This window comes from Battus philenor, unplaced genomic scaffold (assembly GCF_028537555.1).
Source record: "Battus philenor isolate CCGP_79_NKW_IND1 unplaced genomic scaffold, ilBatPhil1.0.hap1 SCAF_15, whole genome shotgun sequence".
NCBI lineage: Eukaryota > Metazoa > Arthropoda > Insecta > Lepidoptera > Papilionidae > Battus > Battus philenor.
Genome location: NW_027181677.1, coordinates 1,532,195 through 1,557,843, shown reverse-complemented (window position 1 = coordinate 1,557,843; position 25,649 = coordinate 1,532,195). Strand labels below are relative to the sequence as shown.

The window sequence follows — 25,649 nt, the reverse complement described above, 5'->3', positions numbered from 1 at the left end:
TTATCAGTCGTACAATGACTTCTAATAAGATTTGACGTTTAGTATCAATAATAATATTTTTTTAATCGCAGAAAATATATAAAAATATATTTTAACCCTTAATAACACCCAGTAAATTCAACTACACACTATAATTAAAAAAATACACGTTTTGTATCCATATCCATATCCACTTTTTTATTTCTATAATCCTAAAAAGAAAATATAATTTTATATCCGAGAATTAAATAATTATCACCCACATATTTAAAGCTGAGAAGATATTCGACGTGAAGCATAATTATTGCACTTTGATAAATTTTCCAAATTTCGTTACTTTTTTAGTATTGTCTACTGAATTAATAAGGATTTTGATATTCATTTTAATATTTTATAATAATTATACTTTTTAATATTTTGTAATTTACACAAATCTCAAAACATTTATTATAACATCAGTTCACGTAATCATTTAACGCATTTTCAAGGTACTAATTAACTATGTACACAACAGTGTAAAAAAATTACTGTTAAAATAGCAACATAAACATAATCAAGAGATTAGTATGGTAACACCGACATGAGTGAACGCAAAAAGAGCTTGCCGATATTTCATCTCCCTCGTAAATTCTGTACGTAGGCCGATTGACAACAAAAAGCTCTAACTGTACGACTATTGTTGTTTCAAATGTTTCTATGTTATTACGCGTTGTGAACCGGGAGCCTGTAATTGTTATTTACACCGTGGAGGAAAAAATATGAAGCGGCGAAATGCCGAAACTGGCAAAATGCGGCGCCCCTTAAAGCGCACAAAAATCACCGAGGGAATGTATGGAAAGTGAGTGGATATGCTTTTTCGCGTAAATTAATTACTTACCGGCTTTTTACACATAAATACATTAAACATACAATATTAAATGCAACCATTTAAACTCCCAATTTAATGTATGAATCGTTAAACACGGGGGGCACTGAAATGTGTGGGTAGAAAGTAACATCTGCGGTACCAGTGTCACGTATACTTTTGTGATAAATAAAGAAAAAGAATTCCTTTCACATGTGTTCCCTTTTAATTCACTCCCGGATGTGGTTTACATATAAATAACATTCAGTTCAATAAACTTTCTTTGAATTTTTAAGAAGTTTTCTCGTTATTTCCGTGTGTTTATTCAAGGACAGATTTTAAATTACTTGCGTGATACGAACACAATGAACGATAATTAAAACTTCTCGTATTAATACTGGATCAAACAATTATATAGAAAAAACTGTATTTGTAAAACAATCATACATAATTAATATAGGAAGCATTTGTTATCAACTTGTGGCAAACCGCATAAATTAAATTGTTTTATTTTTACACATTAAATGTATTGTGGTCACAGGCAAAAAAATATGCTCAGAATGTGTTATAATTATTTAAAACTTAATTTTCTAATCTGTTATTATAAGCAGGTTTTGGTTATTTATTCAGTAATTATTTAGAAAAATTTGTACATTACATTATATTTATTATATTATTGGGAAACCTACTTAAATTTAAACGAATATAAAGCTATAAAAATTATTGCTTTGACTTATATACCAAAGGATGACCAAGCATCTTGATTTTCAAAATTTATAATTTTTTGTATACTGTAATTAAATATATATTTAAAAGGTATTGAAAAAAATTATAGAAAATATAAGGTTTTGCCTTAATGGGTGGGTTTCAGTAACCAAAAGACATTGCAAATTTATAAAAAAGATCATAAAAAACATTAAAATAAATAAATTACAGGATAAATAAATATTACTACAAAAATAGTGCATTGAATTTAAACATTAAGAATTAAACATTTTTATTTTACTTCTCTTCACAGGACTTCTTTTCAAATTTTGCTTCAATATTTTTATTAATTAAATAACATAAAAAATGAGGAGGGTATATGGTCAATGGGAGTCATAGATAATCTTACAGAGTTCAAGCCAAGTGGGCACCCCCCGTTATATACTATGCAATAATTAATAATCACCTGTGCTTCTTCCAATTTGTTATTTCAGCTTGTACTAGGACTCCGGCATAACTATATTTAAGTTTTAAGTTAAAAAAAATTTATGAGATGTATATATATAGATAGCTGTTTCATTTTAAGAAAATTTGTATCCTTATCCTTATCCTTATCATCACTAGATTCTGGATATATGAATAAATTATGAAGATGCCTTCATTACGCTACTATGAATATCTATTTGCATATAAGCAGTTGAATTATATTACTAACACAAGCAGACAAAAGTATCTCACATTTGCTCTTTTGTCTCTGAGGATTTTTTTACATATAGTTGAGGTTTACATAAAAAGCCAACATTTCAGTTATTGATAAATAATATTATCACACTCTGATCAACATAAGTTCTGTTGCTATCGAAATATGCTGGTATACCAGTATTACATTTTACTTACATAAAGAGAGAGAGTGATATCCAGATAGGCCCAGTTTTGAGTCACACAGGTTTTAAAATCCACTGTGACACCAATCCAGCCTGTAATAGTTAAAGTATGATGATTTACAATCTATATCCAAGAACTTCCAATAGGGTGAAGGGAGTCATTATGATTCTTTATGTAACCCAGTGTGTAAAGCATTATCTTTGTTGTAAATATGTAATACATGCTGGTGTCAGAGCTCTGTATAAAAGACAATTCCAATAGGATTCTGATTGCATTTTAATCCATCAAAATTTTATAAAAGTTTCTTTAGTATAATTTTAAAGGTCCCTATTTAATTGCTATGGTTAGTCTCGTGTAGATCAGAGATTTTTGTAAATAATGGTCAGTTAAACTATATCTCGAGTGAAAATATTCCAATTGGAACAAATTTCTGTATGTTCCAAGACTGTCTTCTAATTTAGCATTCTTTACAGTTCTTTGCTGTACCTGAAATTTGTAATATTGTGGGCTACAGTTGTCATGGCCGACTATATGCTGGAGTTCAGGTTCGAGTTTCTCTGGCCATTTTGGATGATGCTGAGATCAGTCTACGATTCATTTAAATATCAAGGACTTGTAAGTTGTTATTATTTCCTTTACAAACATAGTACAAATACAAATACATTAAAAAAAACTGTAAATAGTGGTCTTGTTATAATGCAAGGGTCTGTCTATCTGTCTGTCTGTCTGCTACCATGCGACATTTAGTTCATTTTGTGTCTACATTGGCTTTAGTCTAACCAACTCAATCATGAAATTACTTTCATCCTTTTGTTGGTATGGAAAAATATTAAAAACTTTACATAAATAAACATTTTTACCCTTTTATACTTTAAGAAGAAAACCCATATATGAAATTATAGTAGAACAAGTTTCTGACCTTTATTTGTGCCATGCTTCACTTTAGACTTTCTAAAATTCTTATGCTACCCCTATGTAGACATGGAGTAGACAGTAGCTAACACTGGGAAATCACTTTTTAAAATAATATTTTTAATAAAAATTGTGAAGCTGAAAGCTGGGACATACAAATACATATTGTTCCTTAACATATATATAAACATATATATCATATATAAATATATATATGTTATAAAACATTTTCGAACATATAATTAAATTTCTACTACCAAGAAACTTTAAAATATTGTGTAAGCTGTCTTATACCAGCCAGTTATACCAGCCAGTATTCAGAAGAGTAATATTTTTTTTCCTTTCAGGCATTCTCAGTCTTCTTCATCTGCATAGCGCTGACGTCTGACATGATATGTTTTTTCTTCATACCCCTGCAATATATATTCTTTGCTGCCAGCACATATGTGTGGGTGCAGTATGTGTGGTACACATGTGAGTACATTTTTTATATCATAATACAATTTTTTGTTTTTTGCAGCTGTTTTTACATTTCTTACACTAATATCAAGCCACTAGTTTTGTTAATGAGAATAGTACATCTTAGCCTTTTCATCAGAATTTCTCCAGTGGTATGTGATGATTAAAAAGTAGAATTCAATACCATGGTAAACAAAGTAACCCATTACAGTAATTTTTTTTGTCAATATTAAGTGTTGATCAACCTTTGTATCCCATAAGATGTCCATAGCTAAACATACACCTTCGCCAAACATCCCCAAAGGGACTGGTTAGAACAGGCTTTCTAGCATCTATGTTATTTACATAATAGTATTTACAGCTTTCATGGTGAATTCTGATGATATTCAGATGAAACTATTTCAAATAGTAGATAGTCGATCAGAAGCTTTCAGATTGAGGTTAAAAATTATAAAAATATTAGAATATTTATTTCACTGATTTAGGAAACTACTTTGTTCTATGTTCCTTTCAGTTAATGCTCTATGTCATTATCATCATTTTGGCTCATAGATGCCCACTGCAAGGTGTATGCTTTCCCTAATGATTTCTGTAGGGAGATATACCACAAATACATTAATTATGTAGAGGATGTTCCTGTTCATCCTTTGGAAACTTGATTGTAAGCAGTGGCAGTACTATATAATTAATGTACCAAGTGTGAATTATATAAGATAGTATCCAGGTAATCGAACCTGGGCTGTTACTGCTGTAATTCAAAATCAAAACATTTTTTTAAAAAAGTTGTTTGGTTTTACAGTCTGCTTTGCCTGTTTGTTAGTTAGATGATAATAACTATCTTCAAATGTTGTATCATTAATGCCTTGATAATATTGTTCACATAAATTTGAAATGAATAAAGCAGGGTAAAAATATTATTTGTAATGTCAACACATGTAAGTTATTCATATAGGATCATTTATACCAATTTGATAGAAATTCGGATCAGATTAGACTTCCTATAATGGCATCCTTGAATTTAAAACTAGAAGTCTAAATGGGCTCCGAGGAAAAATGCCCACAGTTAACTCAGACGGGTTTTATGTGATCACTTTTACAATATATATTAAATTCAGTAGTAGAGATTTATATTTAATCTGTTATCACTTTTAAAACCCTTTGCACCATAATAGGAATTCTTTTGAAGTTTTTATTATTACACACATGCTGGTACGATAAGACATGTATTTGTTTTAAAAAAATATTACACAGCATCGATAAAAAATCGATAAAAATATTAAAATAATAAGTGATATTAAACCAAAGAAGACGCCATTATTAATCTGTCGCAATAAATCTCGTGCCAAATGATTTCCCGCCAAATTTTCGCGCCAATTCCCGGCGTCGTTCGCGGGCAAACGCTATCTAGTTATATCATCCAAAAGCGGCGTTGAACTTTGTTTACGCGTTCAATTATTGCGTTTGTGTAACATATAACGTGTTTTCTTAGTGAATTTTAGAAACACTGACCGATTTCTTAGGTTTATTTGGGTTGTTCTATTTTTGTTGTAACGTCATAGTCTGAGTTAGGTCTTTTACAATGTTCTGCTGCGTGACCTAGAGTGAAAATTCGTCGGGTGTAATGATGGTGGGGCTATTAATGAAATTTTACAGCGTTTTAACGATTCCTGACGTTCATGCTTACAATATTTAATCTGTATTTAGATTTGATGCACGATGGATTTTTTTTAAAATGTTTTTTTATGGCCTCCTGTCATGGGTGGACAGTGTTTTTATTTACATAGTGATTTTTTATTTTTTTTTATTACCATACTCATTTTTCGTCCTTCTCAATGTCTCTCATTTTTTCCTCTAATTTCCTTCACAATATATATACCTTTCTATATAACGCCTCACTTCCATAGCCGTCTCTTGATTGGGTTAACGGGCGTGGAACAATTGTTTTTGATATTACATTTAACCCTTTCGTTACCAGCGCCGTAAATAGCCGGCATCCACCTTGTAATGTGGGCTTATGTGTAGATCTCTGTTTTAAGATTTATCACAGCCAAATAAATTACTAAGAATTATCCTAACTTCTATTTATAATTATACCAGTAAAATCTTTAAATATGTAACACAAATGAAAAATTTCGAATGTCAGTTTACCGCCATGCAATGTGCACACTTCGCGGCGCATATGCTCAGTTCAGTAGCGTCAGTTCGTCGGAACGGATTGCGGTAAGAAAGGGTTAAAAAATACCATTTGACATATGAATTTTTTTAATTATAATAATCATTACATTTGTGATGTTTTTCGAAATAATGCCAATATGGCTACTGCTGTTAACAACGCGCCAATTAGACCTCAAGGATTACTTTAAATTCTGCAAGTCATTCAATACCATATTTATGAAGGTTTTATGTACCGTCACATATTTACGCGAGGCCTCTCTGCTATATAAAGTAATATGCTAAAGTACGCAGTGTCTATTTTTACTAAATAATTTCATTTTTCTTCATATTATATGCGTTGCCATTATTTTTCCTTCTCAATGTCATTTATTATTCACAAATTAATTTATGCTTTTTATTAATCATCTAAGTTTCGTCGCCTACACACTAGAATAGAAGTAGTTTACAAAAAAAATTGTTTGATAGACGAAGCCGAGATTCCTCCTTACACCATTGAGTGTCCGCGGCGTTCCAATTCGTTAACACGCCTGTGATGTAACGCCCAGGGGTGAACGATAAAGATTGTAAAGGGCAGAAGGAAATTGTATGAAAGGAGAAAATGAAATAAAATGAAAAAAACTACCAGAGTTGTAACGTCGCTGCTCCCATGTACAGCAGGAGATAAGAGATGTCGCCATAAAGAAGCGTCATCTAAAAGAAACGGATAGTGGAGGCTTCAGAAGGATGTCCTTCAGAAGAAAAGTTACGTAAACTAGGTATAGGTGAAATCGCTTGAAACACCTGGCCGCTAGAAAAGTGTGATTTGACTGTTACTCAACAACGAAAATTCTTTCATTTCATTCTTTTAATCAATGTGTAGTTCGACTCTGTCAAATATCCGTGTAAGACGAGTTATTGCAATAAGTATCGGTTATATATAATTATAAAATTATTCATAAGTAATGTGACCAATTATATTGGTTTTACTACGGATAGTCCTGTAATCCAATTGTATAGAGTATATCGGTGTAAAAGCTTTAAATATGCGAATGTATAAGTAATTTGTGACATAGAAATTTGAAGATTTTACACATATTTCCAATCACCCTGTATAAAGTGATCACTCTGAAATTCTACTGGAAATCGACAGATCTGTAGACAATAATTAATTTTATTATTTAGTGAACCGATTTTTATTTATATTATCATTACGTAATTTATTATTTTTGGAACCATAAATTTATAAAGGGTGTTCCATACAATAATTGTCAGAAAATGAGCTATATTTACCCCATTTGAAACTTTGAACACTTGTAACCAACTTTCCTGTATATATATATTTTAAGTTTAAGATTATTATATGCTTTGTTAAACACTATGAATGCTATGCTAGGATTTTTTTGCGGATATAAGATCATGAATAAGGATGGACGAAGGAAAGTCACCGCCATAGTCTTGGGAATTGGCAATTTAAACTGGCAGTTGGCAAGCCACATAGCGAGCAGAACAGTTGTTCGTTGGGACCTAGGTTTTTATGGCCCCCCCTTTTTCGGGACCTCTTCTCTGCTATGTGTAGGGCAGGGACGTTACAACTCAGGCCAAGTATATTTTTCAATTTATTCTTTGTCAAAAGGTTTTAATTATCTCCGAGTAATAAGTGTTTATGATAAATGTTCCAAATTTTATCAAACGCATTAAGTCTATCACAATCCCTCGATTAAAAAAAAAATGCGTCAAAAACACGACTTGTATAGTTCCGTAACCGCCTTATTAGCCTGATTTGAATCCGTGCGACTTCGTGTGGCTATTCAGGCGAACTGAAAAGGCTTTGATACTATTGAGGAGATAAAACTGAATCGAAGGTCTTGAAGGCTGTATCCGGTACAGCCTTCAAGACTTATTTCGTCTGTTTCGAGGACAAAAGTGCGTTTTATCTGACTTAGATTATTTTGATGGAGATGAATTTGATTTGGAAGTATTAATAAAGAATTTACATTTTAGTAAAATTAAGCTTACTTTTTAATTGCAGTTTTATGTATCAAAACTTTTTAGAATTGTTTCTATTTACAAATATTGTTGACGTAATATTTAATATAAAAATAAAATTTGTAAAAAGAATTTGAATATCCGATTTGATATTAAGATCAAGACGTCCCATTTTGTAGCACACAAAAAGTGGTCACTGTACTCACGTACTGAATCACAAGTTGCGTATGAGTTGTTATTCATACTGTTCTGTTGATAAAATAAACCAAATGTGCGCGTATCTAGTTGTTTAGGAGCGCCTTGTTTGTGTTCGGATATTTTCGAGAAGCTTTTGTTTATTTCGATACGACTTCGCATTGACGCGGATTTTTCCGTAAAATAGTATGGTCACACTTATTTTAGTTTGCTCAAAAAATTATCGGGTCGTGTTTAAAACTAGTGTCTGAATTTATTAAGTGTGATGTCCTTGCGATTTAATGCCTGAACGAAAAAGCAAAAAAAATATTTGTTTATTTATTTGGCTTTTATAATGTGTAGTGAAGAAATTCGTTCCATTTTCAAATTTTTATTGAACGTTAACAAGAATAACGTTACGAGAAAAACCTTAAAAAGAAAGGAAATCGTTCCATTTTCAAATTTTTATTTAACGTTAAAAATTAAATCATCGATGTATACTGGTACATATGGAATACTCTAAGAGTTATTAAGCAGAGCAATAGTAGTCCAGCGGTGGACGACTGAGCCTTGCGATCATAGGCTGCGAGTTCGATTCTCTAGATACAATCTCATATAATCCACACTTCGTGTATAGGATGGTTGAATTGTTATATAGGATTGCCACTGCTCACAAACAATTTTTCAGAGGATGGACAGCAGCGTTCTTTGTGTACTATGATACCACTACGATCGCTAATCCGCATACCAAGCGTAGTGATTATTATATGTAAGAAAAGGACTAATATATAGCTACTTCCGCTATGTAGAAGTAGTCGTGCAATAAAGTGCACCGCCCGGCAGCCCGCTGATAAATGCGCGTGCGGTAAACAATGCGAAACACAACTACAACCATTAAATCACTCAACACGTGTTTCACCACCCCACGGGGCATCCTCAGGACTAATGTTACACCGATTAGTGCTAAACACTGAGTGTGTGTGGCTGGCGGTGCATTTTATTGCACGACTACTGCTACATAGCGGAAGTAGCTATATATTGGTCCTTTTTTTACTTAGAATGGACTTCCGCAATGTTACGCCTGAATCCATTAGATATTGATTATTATATATACGTACATATAGGCATATGCTTTAGCCGAAAGAATACCACTGCAAGGTATAAGTTTCCCACAAAGGCCAGTCTTGTGCCGCCCACATTCAGCGACATCCTGCACCTTATGTCATTGGTTCACATAGTGGGGTGTTTACCCACACTGCGTCTACCAGCTTGTAAGCGCCACTCTAGAATCTTTCGGCTCCCAAAGGCCATCAGCTGCATGAGCAATGTACCTCATTCACTGCCACTTCAGACGAGCAATACACCTCACCCAACTGCCACTTCAAACGAGCAAAATACACCACCCACTGCCACTTCAGACGAGCAATATACCTCACCCAGCTGCCACTTTAGACGAACAATATACCTCACCAACTGCCACTTCAGACGTGCAATATACCTCACCCAACTGCCACTTCAGACGAACAATATACCTCACCAACTGCCACTTCAGACGTGCAATATACCTCACCCAACTGCCACTTCAGACGAACAATATACCTCACCAACTGCCACTTCAGATGTGAAATATACCTCATCCTCTGCCACTACAGACGAGCAATATACCTCATCCACTGCCACTTCAGACGGGCAATTCTTCGAACGTCAGTGACTTTGTTTCTTCTGTTTATGTATTCATTTCTGATTCTTTGTTTCCAGTCGCAGACAAGGGCATATGCCTACCGACGGTGGCGATATGCTGCGCTGTGGTGTACCTGGAGGGGGCGTTGCGCTCGGCGAGAGAGCTGGAGCTGTGCAGGCCGCTGGCGGCGCACTGCGTGGGCTACCCAGCTGTCTCTTTAGGGTTCGGCGTGAAAGCCTACGTGGGGAGAAGGCTCAGGCTGCGACGGCAGCGGCAAGTGCGTGCAGAGAATGAGTTCTATTTCCAGCTCTTGAGGGATGCCCTACCTGAGAGTGCGCTAGAGGTACTGCAATTTCAAAATATCTTTACTATATCTCGGGTGAGCTAGTAAATAAATCAAGCGCCTTAACCGTGGTTCCAGAGTAAATCATTAATATAAGTGAAATTGGTTTAAACCAACTTCCTTATGCGCTACAATACGAAAGTGATATTGTAAATTGTTCCTATTTTCAGATTGATATCTTTATTCAAGCCATTTACATGTACTTTTAAATAGTCTAATTGTTCTAACATAGCATAGCTCATAACATGGCATAGCTAAAAAATTTTGTTTTTTTATATGTACCTTATGTATATATACAAACACATATAGACACTTCAATCTTATTTAATTACTTATATTATATGTATATATATGTATGTATGTATATATATGTATATTTTTCTACTGGAATTCGATAGGCCTGTAACTTCTGGCAGTGCAAAGTCTGCAGTGTACTAACAGTAATTGATTTTAATATGTAATAATCATAATTTTTAAAACATTTTTTCTAACTATAATGGGTACCATGCATTATTTGGCAGCAAATAAGTTAAACGTTCATCTGTTTAAAGCTTATACGCTTATATATCATCCTGTATTAACACTAAAAAATTAAAAAAAAACCTCAAATAAACAATAAATAAGTGATTATTAGTCTATGTATATATGTATACTATATGTAAGGGGTGGCCAAACTGCGGTTCGCGAGTCACATACGCCTCAGAACAATTTTCTTCTTTCAATATTTAAATTTATATGACATATGTCAGTTCCTGGGATATCGAAACAAATTACTAATTATTATTGGTACTAATTATTATTGGTGGTGGGATAATAATTATTATTATTCCACCATAAAATTAGCAAAATCTAAACACCGATCATAATTAACTAACCGGCATTTTAAGTGTTATTAGAAGTGCTGTCATATGTGTGACATTATATCTAACAACAATACACATATTTTGTACTTTTGTCATATAATTTCAATAAATATGATTTTCGTAAAAAAAACATTCCTTTGCGTGTTTTAAATGCGTATTCAATTGCAGCTCTTTGCACTTTTAAAGAGGCTGCCTCTGCTATATGTTTTGTAACAAAAAAATTCTTATCTGTTGTAGATTATGTTATCTGTTATAAATATAATGCAATTATGTATTACTAATTGTAATCAGCAATTATCTTTTATTTAGTCACGTCACGTTTTGTAATTGTAATGCATTAACCTCACGTCTTGTCATATCGATTATAAAATGACATCATTGTACATAATTGTGAAACGAATTGCATATACGGTGTAAATCATTATACAGGATGTTTGGTTATAGGTTTAAAGCTTTACACATATTGAAACTTTTTTTATACTGAAATGAGGCTGGGAAATTACTTCCAGGAATACAAGCCCTATGCTTTTTTTTTTAAATATGGCCCCCGCTATTGGGGGCCTCCCGTACCCCTATCTTTGGTGGGACAGGGACTTTATGGGCAATTTTATTTATTCACATAATTATTTTTTTATTTTCATTCTCTACTTTCATACTTCACATAATCTTTCATTCTATTCTTTTATGCCACAATTCTGCTTTCTCTCCCTTTTGCTCTGTTTACCTTTCTTTCATCCTCTTTTCATTTTACATTTTCTTAATTTCTATTTTTATTGTATCACATTTTTATCTATTCTATATCACAGTTTTATATTATTTTTTTTTAACTTGTCTTGTTGGTTTTTATTTGTTGTCTATGCCTTACTTTTATTTCTTTCTATTGCATATTGTGTGATTCTTTTGCAATAAGAGAGGAATTCTTCCCTGGTATCCTTTCCGCTAATCAGGGAGGCTATTGACTCCTCCCTGATTTCAACGCCAGACCAGCACTCGAAGCCGTAGCCCTATGCTTTGCGGGTAGGTGTTCATCGGTTGAAAAGACTAGGCATCCTATAAAAGATTTTAAACTTACATTCAATCACCCGGCCGTGTGGATTCATCTGGCCACTGGTAATGGATCCACTTGCACACAGATATTACCCCCGGCGATAAAAATTGTACATCGAACTTTGGAAAGAGACAATCGGCTAATTTCGGCTTCGTAGAGCGTTATCTCTGTCGCACGAAATACAAACAGTCAGGTATCTATTAGGAGCTGTTACAACATGTATCATTTGCTTCTTTTGATAATTATTTTTATTCTTTGTATAAAATATTATACAGGAAAATTACAACTGTATATAATAAACACCATTATACCTTTTGTTAAAATGAGAGTAACAAAACCTGACCTCTTTGAGAGCACACATAGTGAAATGGGAGTAACTGAGAATATAAATTGTTAATATTTTTATTATAATGTATGTCTCTGTTTTAACAGCTCCTAATAGATACCAGAATTTGTTTTTCGTGTGACAGAGATAACGCACTACGAAGTCTAAATTAGCCGATTGTCTCTTTCCATAGGTCGATGTGCAATATTTATCATAATTGTACACTTACGTACTCTCTCACTCTCGCTCACTCACTCACTCACTCAAACACACCCACAAATAAATGCAGGTAGTGCGGAACCATTAAGAACTATATCCCCTAATTAGGCTTTTTAAATAAATGTTTATTTATTATTGCTCCAATTTTCTTTGTATATAAATTATTTGGATAATCATATATAGTTAATTTGTATAATCAGTAGTTTAGTTCTTTTATATACCATTGCTTATTTAAATTTCTCTGTTTATTGTTATCTCTTTCTTTTCTTTCCAGCAAAATCAGAGTTCAAAAGAAGAGCGAACAGTCGCCAACGGGACGACAGAGTGCGCCGACACGCGACAGCTGAACGGCTCGGTGCGGCGGCGCTGTGTGCGTGAGAACGGGATCTGCGGGCCCGAGCACACGCAGCTGCAGGTTAAGGTACGCTACTTTTGTATACATCATCATCATCATCATCATCATCATATCAGCTACTGCAAGGCATAGGCCTCCCCCTCGAAGATCAATCTTGCGCTGTCATCATCCAGCAGCTTCCAACGACCTTGAATAGGTCGTCGTTCTAATGGCTACTGGTCGCTATATGATACAGGGTGATTGATTAAAAGTATTAAAGCTTCAAAGGATTGAATGTATAGCTAATTTGCTGTCAATCAATGTATGGTACAATTTTTAAAATGAATGGTTTCTGTGTAATGATAATAAAGTGAGAAAAAGCGTTAGAATCAAATAACTAAATGTTAAACTTTATTATATTTTACTATCTGTCTCTGCAGGCTTTGTAATGCCAGAAGTTATTGCCCTGTCACAGAAAAAATAATCGTAAATCATCATCTACCTCGTGGTTGCCACATGAGAATATTATGGCTACAACGGGCCTTGGTTGTTCGAGCGATTAGCTATGACCACTGCCACTTTAGACAGTTATGCTGAAGCTAAAACCTCAAGGTGGACAGACGACATTGTTAAAGTCATTAGAAGATGATTGATGCAGACAGTTTCCTATAAGTCCTATTGGAGAGGGGGTGGGGGGGTCTATGTCCACCAGTGGACGTCCTTAGACTGCAATGAGGATGATACTAAAGTTAAGTAATATCTACTCTACTTTCTATTTATCTAAAGAGACAAAGAAACATAGAGACAAGAATACAATTTATAATAATAAATAAGATAACAATTTATAATAAAAAAGATAACAATTTATCTTAGATGAAATCAATTATGTAGGTAGTTGGGAAAACCTGGAAAAGGCTAAGTAGTCGATTATATGAAATCTGAAGCCATAACAATGTTCGAATTTAAATCGTCGTTCCAAATATGATTTAAAAAAAATATTGCAAAGTGTACCAGTATTAAGGAATTAACACTAAAAACTAAATTTCAGTTAGAAAAGCTAGAGAAGCATTTAGCGCAGCAGACGGCGACGCGGGAGCGAGAGAAGTCACAGTCGCAGCCGGGCACGCACACGAGCGCGCACACGCCGTCGCACGCGCACGCGGGCATGCAGTCTAGTGCCGGCGCGCTCGCGAGCACGTTCGCGCACACGCTCAGCAACGGCTCCGCCGGCGGGGCCGGAGCGCCGCACGACGATGACCGACACGAACATAATAAAGGTATACATATACGCCACTGCAGCCTTAAGGTTCTAGACTGAAGACCACCAAGTGGCAAACGTAAGAGTCCATCCAAGAGATAAAGAGTAAGAGACAACCCAAGCAGAGGTCTCATGGAGGCCCTCAACCTTAGACACTATAGAGCGTTCAGCGAAGCGATTTAATATCTCGGACTCCCAATCAAGTACAATAGTAGTATATATCAGCCCAAGTCAAGGCTTCTCCGGGAGCCTTAGAGCTTACTACTTTAAGGTCTTTAATCTTCCGTATCTATAAATGCCATTTGAGCAGTAGTGAGAGTCCGGTCCAAAAAATCCAGATCACTTTTAATCCTATTGGAGATAAATAGGGAAGCCTATGTCCAGTAATGGACATCTTAGGGTTGAAATGATTATTAATAAATTTTATCAGCCGATAGATGCCCACTACAAGGCATAGAACTTCACCCAAAACATGTAACGATGACAGATCTTCCAGCGACTTTGAGTGACCTTGACCATGTCATCAGTTCACTCCACGTTTCGTAGGGGTCCCAAGTCTCGGGGTAAATCCAATCTGGCCAAGCTGATCTAAGTTGGCATCATGTCTAATAAAAACAAGACTGATCAGATCCGCTTAGTCTACGAGTTCATAGTTGATATATAAAAGATATGTTATAAGTTTAAATAGCTTTAAAATGGGAGATTGTATTGCTCATTTGCTGTCAATTTATATATAGTCCGTCCACCTTATTAAAAAATCAATGATTTCGGAAATAATAAATAACGTAATGGTAATACAGTAAGAAATAGCGTTTTTAAAATTGTTATTACTATATATTGAAATTAATTATTATTTACCATGGACTGCGGACCATGTTACCATTAACCGTGGACTTACTGCCTGAAGTTATTGGGCTGTCGCATTCTAATTGAAAAAAGAAATTAATGTTTGATTAATGATTTTGCTCACAAACCAATCATCTCGTATACAAAAGTACCAAAGGTTTAATCATAGTATGGTATACACTATGTGAAAAGAATACCGTATTTGTCTTTACATTTCATGGTGCGAAAACACTTTCCTCCATCCATCCATCTGATAAATATTATTCATTGTCAAAGCAAAAGAAGAAAAAAATTAAAGGTGAATGTTTCTAAATATAGTGAATGTATAATTTCAGGTAGTGCCAAGTCTTCGAAGTGTGAAAAGAAGGAGGCTAGTACATTAAGAGAAGAAAGAAGAAAACATAAAAATAGAGATAAAGATAAGGAGAAGGAGAGTGGTGATAGTCATAAGAGTACAGAACATAGTAAGTGCCTTTTGTGTTATTTGTTGTATTTAAATAAAGTAAATAAATTACTAAGAAAGGGACTAATATATGGCTACTACCGCTATGCAGCAGTAGTCGTGCAATGAAGCGCACCGTCCGCAAGCCCGCTGATAAATGCACGTGCGGTAAACAATGCAAAACACAACTACCACCGTAAATTCACTCAACACGTGTTTCACCCCTCCACGGGGCAACCTCAGGAGTAATGTTACACTGGTCGGTGCACTTCATTCCACGACTATTGCTGCATCGCGGAAGTAGCTATATATTAGTCCCTTTCTTAGTTAGGATGGTCTTCCGCGAGGTAACGCCTAAATCTATTAGATAAAATAAATTAAATTTTCAACAGCATAAAGAACTTCTAGATTTCAATTTCTTCATGAAATATGAGAGATCTTTTAGATCATCGGAGAATCTGAAATTAAAAATGCCACCAGTCTCCTTCGTTCATGACCAAATCTTTTACCACAGATACCTTTCACTTATAGAATAAGTTAACATTGAATATAAGACATGCTAAGTCACCATATATTTTAAAGAAAATGCTTAAGGAATATTTACTAGAGTTGTGATTATTTATCTTTTAATACCTTTTTTTGTTCTGTTTCAATATTCTTTCTAAGGCAAGTGCTCTCCAAAATAGTTTATTTTTTATATTATTGTATTTATAAATGTGTACTATACCGTATTTATTATATATATATATATATATATATATATATATATATATATACACATTAAATATACATTTTATATATATATGTATATATATATATATATATATATACACATTAAATATACATTTTATATATATATGTATATATATATATACATATATATATAAAATGTATCTATGTTTTGTATGTACACATTAACTACCTGTTATTTATTCCCCTATTTTATCCTTACTATGTTTGTCTGGAAGAAATTACCTCATTATAAGACCGCCTATTGTGTTTCTTTATTCACTATAACGTCAATTATGTATATATTTTCTAGCATATACAATGAAGAATATTAAAAAAAATCTTTTCGTTTTCCAGCAAAAGAACAAATAGTTAAGGAAGTAGAAAGTACAAAAGAAAATGTAAAAAGTAATAAAGATAGTAGCAGTAGTAAGGAGAAAGAAAAAGAAAGAGATAGAGAGAAGGAAAGAGAAAGAGAAAGGGAGCGCGAGACGAAAGAGAAAGAGAAGGAGCGTGAAAAAGAAAGGGAGCGCGAGCAGGTATTCACTCTATATTGCTTTGGAGCGTTGAAGTATTTAAAAAATATTTTGCAGGATATATCTTTAGTAGACATTTACAAATTGAATAAAGGTTTAAGTGAAATAATTATATTATGTAAGGCAGTGTTTGCCAACCTTTTTCGTGCTCTACTTTTTTTTTAATTCTTGCGCCCTATATAAAATACATAATTTTTATGATGAAGTTAAAAGTTTAAACATTTCGGGTTTATTATCGAATTGCCCCCTTACCCTCCACAACCGGGCGACATCAATCAAGAGATTTTAACATATATTTACAATTACATTTTTTCACGGTTTCCGTTATTGGAAACCTCATGTTCCACCCCCTATTTTGTTGGAAATAGGGTTTAGTTGAGGCAATAATTTTTACAATTCTTCTTTTATTTTACAGTTTCTTTTTTTTCTTTCGCTCTTTAGTTACAATTACATTATGTGTACGTCGTGCGTTGTATCAATATGTGTTTGGTGTGATAATAATAAATTATATCTACTCTAATACTTTTAAATTTCGATATAAATAAAATAAAACAAGTATCTTTAGTTAAATTTTCAAATTTTTCATTCGAAAAAATTAAACTACATATTAAAATACCGAAACATATACAATAGCTGTTTTAATTATATTACAACTATTATTCGATTGTGATGTAAAACACTTTCATCAGAAATATGCTCAGCAAGACGGCTCAGTGTCGCGGCAGTTAAATGCTGGCTGTGCGCGTTCACCTGTGGCCGTCGAATATACTCGACGCTCGTACTGAAGTGGCTAACAATCAAATTGCCCCTTTGTGGGGCGTGGCTCCTGTTCATGTTTTAGAGTTGTATATATATATAGGCATTGGAAACCTATGTAAAGACAGTTTTCGAAAATGTTGGAATACCCAAAATTTTACTACCTTACACATTTCTATAATAATAAGATAAAGTATGAGCCGATTTGCTTGCACGCGAGTGTATATATATATATATATGATACAGTGTATTGATCTATCTGCAGCGCTGGGCGAAGGAGTGTGGGGAGGAGTTGAAAAAAGCGAGAGCAGAGCTGGCCCTCGCGCGTTCCGGGGAGGCTGAGGCCCGGCGCGCGCTGGCAGTCTCCGCAGCCTCCGAGCGGCAGAAGCGCGCAGAGCACGCTCAGCTGCGACAGGCGCACGCCGCACTGCAGCACAAGTACGTGCACACTAGCTGCACATGTGCACGTGTACATGTGATACAGGAGCACATAGGCAAAATAGATTGCCGTGTTATATGGGGGATTAGTGTAATACCATAATTGTTGCAATTATACAACTCGTAGTAAAAGAAGTCTAAGAGGCAGGGCTAAAGATCTAGGAACCCTCTAGCCCTGTCCTCTCGAACCCGAATCTGCGAATGCCATTTAGGCAGCAGTGGTATACCATTCTCCATATATTGCTTCATCTTTTCCAATGGTACTCAACTTTTTAGGGCCTATAAACATATATATATATATATATATATATATATATATATACATATATACACTACTACACAGACTGATGGGCCGAAAAAAAGATCATTAATGTTTTCCTAGATTATTATGTTTCAAATGTTACAGTACAGTAATAAGGTGCACATTTATTTAACTTTATTACCAACTCGTTGTTAAGTAAAAAAAAATTGATTGCATTCATTTAATGATTTTCTTTACTTTCAATTATCTTTGTTCAACAAGGCATATATATGCAAAAGTATTAGGTATATACATGCATATATTATGAATGTATATTTATATATGTTTTTGCTTCGGATCGACTGATTGACAATGCCTATAATGCACTAAATCCGTCATATTAAGCGTAAAAAGAGTAAATAGATAAATAAGTGCAGTGGCCACGCCCCCCGTGCGTTGGAGCGGTTAGTGTGAGGAGTGTTACCAGGATGACGACGTGGCGCAGTACGGAGCGCGCGGTGCTGGAGCGTCGGCTGTCTGAGGAGAGGCGAGCGCGGACGGCTGCGGAGCAGCAGCTGCTGCGAGCGCGCCACGCCGCCAGGACCCCCAAGTACTTACTTTTATTTTTACTTGACGAGGAAACTTGAAAACTAGTTACACTATAGGCGACTTATGTCACACGGAGTTATTACAAGTTTTCGCCTTTAGCATTATTTAGATTGTGAGGACATGGAAAAGGATCATAATCCTATATGGAATAAATTTACTGAATAAACTTTATAGCACATACAGGACGTGCACCAAAGCCTTGCAAGAAATTTGCATGTATTCATGTGCTCACATAAAAAGAATATAAAAATAAAAAAAGTTATTTTAAATTTGTAAATAAAAAAGTCGTTCATTTATTTACACACACACATATACATAAGAAAAGGACCAATGTTTAGCCACTTCCGCACATGCAGTGGTAGTCGTGCAACAAAGTGCACCGTCCGCCAGCCCGCTGATTAATGCTTATGCGGCAAATAATGCGAATCACACAACTGCCACCGCCAAATCACTCAACACTTGTTTCACCCCTCCACGGGACATCTTCAGGTGTTATGTTACACCAATTAGTGCCAAACACAGAGTCTAATCTGGCAAGTGAAAGTGGCTAAATATTGGTCCTTTTCTTATTTAGGATGGACTTCCGCAAGGTAAAGCCTGATTCCATTAAACACACATATACTACGATGATAAAAAAGTAAGATGCTATGACCTACGAGGGAGAAGTCCAAAAAAAAAAAATCAAAGATTTGACGTGTTGTGGAATTTCTTCCTGCTTCTCCACAACTATAACACATTGCACAGAAGTCAGTATTAAAATAAATATAAAAAAGTTCCAATGTTGAACAAACGAATTTCATCTTTATTTATATTGGAAATTTTATAGAAACATTAGATAAATCACTAGACAAAACTAGTAGTGACATTGTATTTTGATTTTTTTTAATTCCAGCGGTGAATGTGAAAACGAATGGTGCAAATTAAGACGCTCGGCCCAGGAGGCTGAGACGGCGGCGTTACGTCACGAGCTGCAGCAGACGAGGAGTAAGGTCGCCCAGCTGCAGCGGGACTTGCAGCAGGCAACTGACCAGGTAACCACGGCACATGTACAAACAAGCACTAAAACAAGTGCTTATATATCCATTTGTAAGCTACTCTCTGTTCTTAGTGGTCTCAGTAACTTTGAAATAACTCATTTTTATTGCGTGCTCCGCATATTCACGTTGAATGAATGGGTAGAAGCATAAGAATTTGACGATTTTAATATCAATTCATGTGCATATTTATATAAATATATATATATGTGTGTGTGTGTATATATATATATATATATGTGTGTGTGTGTGTGTGTGTGTGTATATATATACTAGCTGACCCGGCCACGCGTTGCTGTGAAAATTTAAAAAGTGGAAATAATTGAATTATAATAAATTTAATTAATTTTATAGCGTCAACAACACGTGGTAATTATGCTGTTAAAATGTAGCTTATATGACACGTTCGTAGATTTACCATAGCAGCGCCATCTATTGATTACTTACGATTATCATTTGGAGTTAACAGATAATTGTGACTGTCAAATAATAACAGACAATAATTAGCAATAAATTAAAATTGCGACTATAATTTGAGATTTAAACTATCCTATCTCTCAAGTTAGATCGAACTGCACATGGTGTGCGAATTTTATTATAATCTGTTAAGTGGTTTAGAAGTCCATTGAGTATAAACATTGTGACACGAGATTTATATATATTAAGATATATATAAATATTGTAAAGCTGTTTTATACTGTTCGCAAACCACAATGCAACACGAAAGGGACCACGCCAAGCCCACAAATAGGTTTCCATAGATTGGACAGCAGCATTCTTTGCATACCATAACACCACTCTGTGATCTCCAACCCGCATGCCAAGCGTGGCGATTATGATATATACTCCCTATATGGGACTCCTAGGGACACATTGTCGTTATATACACGTCCCACGCCCATACACGTCCACTGTAGGGCATGACCTTTCCTAAAGATTTCCAATAGAACCAGTTGAAAGCTATATCATCTAACAACCTTAACAAGGTCGTCTGTCCACTTTGTGCATCTTGCGGCTTGCCATATGGTCATTTGTTCAACTACTAACTACTATTTGCCCTATCCTGACATGAGGCTTACTCAATGCTACTGCACATTAAGAATTCTTCAAGCCACCTCAGTTACTAGTTCTTCTGAGGATTTCCTCATTTCTGATTATAAGTGATTACTCTTATTATTTTGAAGGTGCGAGCGCTGGAGGCGCGGCAAGAGGAGAACGGGTCTCCTACGCTGCGGCTGGCGGAGGCCTGGCAGGCGCTGCAGGAACGAGCAACACATTTGGAGCACTCGTTGTCGTCAGAGACGCGCGTCAAGCTTGACCTGCTCTCTGCGCTGGGAGATGCCAAGAGGCAGCTTCACATACAGGAAGGTAGGTCATACATATTTCAAATCAAAAAAGAAAGGGAAAAGGGAAAATATCTGTCGTTGTTATCAAATATAGTTGCCAGTATAATACGATTGTTTTAATAAAATAATATGAATACAATCACTATATTAAAACTTTTTCATCTATTTTGAGTTATGCTTGTATAAAGTCATCACGGTTAAATATGATACTTATATATATGCCAAAAACGGATTATAAGACGATAATTAATTATAATATTTAGAAATTTAAAGGTTTCATATCTATTAACAATCACTCTGAATATTACAGGTGTAATGTCGCGGCAAGAGAAAGAACTGGAGGAACTCAAAGCTCAAATGCTGGCGGTAATGCCGGCCGAGTTCGTGACGCCGGTCAGCGGGGCGGTGTCCAAGCTGCGGCTGTCCGACGGCTCTCCCCTGGACCCCAACGCCTCCGTCTACACCCCCAAGCAGCTCATGTCCGACGCCTGATGGGCGAAGCCCTCGCCGTCACCAGGTACGCCGGCCCACGAGCTTCCCAACGGACCGCAACACTGATCTTTGTATGGGCGTTCCCCTGATCTCGAGCTATTTTGGTGTTTCTCCCACCCCCCTCCGACATGATGTCCATACAAAAATCGGTAGCAACTGGCCAACACAATGTAAACCGAGGCGTTTATATCAGAGTGTTTATTTTTTCATCGATGAAACATTTGGATTAACTTTGTGATACCTGTTAACTCGGAAACGGTCTGATGGTTGATAAAATTATAAACGTAGCGAGCAAACATGAACGCACATTATTCAAGCTGCTTTGAAACTGCTTAAGTAACAAAAAGCGATTACTTATCTGTATTTATTTTTATAATATTTCCTTACTTTAATAACCAAACACATATAGCCTTAAAAATCTGTCTCTTTACTCAACTTTAAAAGACAATTTTTGGTATAAAAAACATCAAAATGTGAATTTATTCTTTTAATTTTTGACCACAGATAAAGACATGATGCACAAAATTTTAAGATAAAAGTGATGAGATTCTAATATCTCGGTCTTTATAGTAAAAAAAATATGACTATCTATGGATGATAATGTCAATGGGCTATTTAGTTTATACATAAGTCACATGAAACATGTGCCATGAATAGTTGGTGTTTGGTATTGAGTTTTCTCCGTCTGGCAGTTTCAAAGTAATTGAATGAAAAAAAAAAATTATCTGTTGAAATAAATTTTCAAAAAAATTTTCGGGACAGCCTCGGTACATAATTTTATCTATCAACAAACTAGGACAGTCCTTCCATTTGCATATATTGCTGCTGCAGTCTAGTGAAAGCGTGTTCTTTTAAATTTTATGTGATAAAATTGTACAAAAATGAGATCTGATCGAGTCTTCTTCATTATTATAGTTCTATTGACGTTTAAGTCTCAATTAACGGTTTTTAAAAGTGTATGACCACGGTTGTGGCGAAACACTGGTTTCTTGTTGAATTAAAAAAAAGTTGTTTAGAAAAAAACATGGCGGACACGCAACTTGACAGTTGTTAAACCATGACAGTTGTTGTTTTGTGATTTTTGACTGACATATATTACGGCAGGCAAAAATGGGGCACGCAACTTGTTTTAACACTAAAAATATCACAATTTAAAAAAAACATATACCTGCTTTAACTAGTCAATTGTATAAGAGCGAGTATGAATCTAAAAATTTTTAGTTTAATTATTAAAAATTTACTCAAAATAACTTTACTAATGTTAAAATGTTTTGCGAATGGATAATTGAATTTGTGAGTTATAAAATTAAATGTATATAGTTAATTAAAACCGTTATCTTGTCTATATGTCAAGTGTCATAAAGTTAACGAAACATGTTCTAATCTTTTCACTATGTAACATGGAGATATCTTTTAAGACCCATTTCTAATACAGACAGGATTCACTTTCTCCTGTGAAAAGCAATATAAATTTTTTGTCTGCAAAAAATACAAATAAAATCGTCATCGGAAAATTTTTTGAGTAATATAAGCTTGGGTAATCCCATGTTATATTAAATTCATAATATCGAATTTTAAAAATGTTGTGTCTCAGATTATTTATTATTAAATAGATAATATTTTTTACGGTTTACATATGTCTGAAATTTTCTTGTAACTGTAAACATTGTTAGAAAAATTTCACATTGGAATATTCTAGAAAAACAATACCTTTTTGTCAAGCTCATCTAGATAAAGATATGTAACCAAATAAACCTGGTTTAAGATGTACATCACAATAAAACTAGTTGCGTGCCGTATTGATAATTTTTCTTTTAACTAGTAACACTAGATATATGTTTACGTCATAAATAATATAACTTCGTCTCCCATGTGTTCATTTTGTGTTATCATGGTTCTGTGAGGTGCTATCTGAAGGTGTACTCCCACAGGCAGTGTTGCCATTTAAATGGTTGTAAAGTCAACTTATATAACAACACATAAGCAGTGTTACCTTATAAATGATTTAGTATTGTTTATTACACAGAATATGTGATTTTGGTTAACGTGATTTAAAATTGGAAAATATTTTTTTTTTTAAATATCATGGCTTCCATATTCAACCTTATGCTTATATTTATCTTCTATTTTTGGCCACGTACAATACTATATAGCAATTATAAGTAAATTGAAGTCATACGTGTTCATTTTAATTAGCATATGTTATTTTACATATCATATATCAGATATAAAATTATGCAAAGCAACCTCACTCAAATGTCATAACTAAATTACCCGCTAAAATGATTAAATAAATAATTTGTATATTTGATTTTAAAATTGGAATGTGTTGTTATGTAAGCGGGCGTTAATTTTCAGCGGCTTCTTCCGTTATACGTAAAAGCTTATTTAAAGAATTTCGATTCTAAATTTATTCTTTATAATGCTTCCACCGTTAAGTCGGAGAATTGTTTTTTTTTTTAATTTCATCTATTGATAAATTATGGTTTTGTTTTCAATTTGGTGCCAATTTATTTAAAAAGTTCGTCATCTAATGTGTGAAAGCTTATTGTTCGCTATTCATAATAAACTTTAATAACAGTAAAGAAAAATTTAATTGATTTTGAATTTAGATTTTGTTTATCTCGCCCATTTTACATAATGGTAGATTTATACTGTTTTAATTTTTTAGAACTGATTACTATTGTTAATTTAAAATTTGATTGTCCGGATGTAGTTTAAATTTGATTTTCAGTTAAAAAATATTTGTATATGATGACTCTGTGTTTAAACTGGTAAGTTTTTTTCTGTAACTCGTTTATTATCTGTACTAACCGACTGACGTTTAACGCCAATGTCACATTGCGAAACGCACATGAGATGGTAATGGTGTATTTGTTGTATTATTAATGAGATTGTGACAACTTGTCGACTCTAGTCTTAACCGTGGTCGGTTAAAATCTTAGTGTGGTCGTGACCACGCATCTTTACAACCGCCTTTATGTTATTGATAACCTTAGTTTTTTTTTTAAGACGTTTTACATTTTTTTTTTAAATCTGAATTCGCACTGCCTCCGAAGTCAGAATGTCGTTATTTTTTTTTTATTTCGAAACTAAATTTAAAGTACTTAATTATAGTTTAATGTCCTGGTTTCGCCTGCGATTCGAATTGTTTTGGGACGTCGTGATGACGTCAGCAGCATTAACAGCAATGTGTGTGTTTTAATATAAACCAACCGGGGATTCAAACAGACACCGGGTACAATTGGCACGATCTGAATTTTCACTTGTGAAACGTAAGCGATGATGTGTTGTTTATATTGTAAAACGGATGCTGTGACAGCAATAAAAATCAGACTTGCAGTTGGTATATTTATTTTATTCAACCCGTATCCTTTTAAGTGCCTAATAACGAGAAATCCATATATGCTATTTATTAACATATATATGTAGTCTCTCACTTTTAACCTCACTGATAAGCACACTGTCACTCAAAGAACCATTGAGAGGGCTATGCTTGAAATTTCTCTACGAGATCCAATTCTGAATTATAAGGTATGTACATAATCAAATGTAATCGTAACTCACGATTATTTAGTCAAAATATTAGGTGAACCGGAAAGTATTGTTACTTTCTTAAGTTAAATTCATACGACTACATTTTTAACATGTTTATTTCGAATCACATATATTCATCTAATCACATACATACATATATTCACTTTAGTCATCTAGATACAAAATCAATGCCAGAGCTGTAACAAATCAATCGGTATTTCTACTTTCCCCCTAATAGATTAAAAGTATAAAACAAGTTAATAGATATCAAAAATAATTAAAAATAGAAATGAAAAATGAATTGATATGATATATTTATACGATAATACCAAAGAAATTAAAATAAAGGAAAGCTGTAACTGTGACAATGAGGAAATAGAGGAGGAAAGAAAAGTTCTTTTCTCCTTTCATGATGTATGAAAGGAGAAAAGAAATAAAAAATAAGAAAAAAACTGTGACAGAAGGTGCAAGATA

General features: G+C 34.2%; 1 protein-coding gene across 2 annotated transcripts; it reads left to right on the top strand.

Moving 5' to 3' along the window:
- Positions 1-559: 559 nt before the first annotated feature.
- Positions 560-24,985, top strand: LOC137918744 (macoilin-1). 2 transcript variants are annotated; one of them, XM_068761629.1, is made up of 13 exons: positions 560-817; positions 2,887-3,028; positions 3,673-3,799; positions 9,857-10,056; positions 12,852-12,998; positions 13,960-14,188; positions 15,351-15,479; positions 16,544-16,725; positions 17,744-17,916; positions 18,645-18,767; positions 19,659-19,797; positions 20,985-21,168; positions 21,457-24,985. In XM_068761629.1, exons 1-13 carry the CDS (start codon positions 738-740, stop codon positions 21,636-21,638), a joined length of 2,037 nt encoding a protein of 678 aa, XP_068617730.1. In that variant the 5' UTR covers positions 560-737; the 3' UTR covers positions 21,639-24,985. The 2 variants fall into 2 exon arrangements, with proteins under 2 accessions (XP_068617730.1, XP_068617729.1); XM_068761628.1 differs by having other exon boundaries at positions 9,857-10,122.
- The last annotated feature ends 664 nt before the right edge of the window (positions 24,986-25,649 follow it).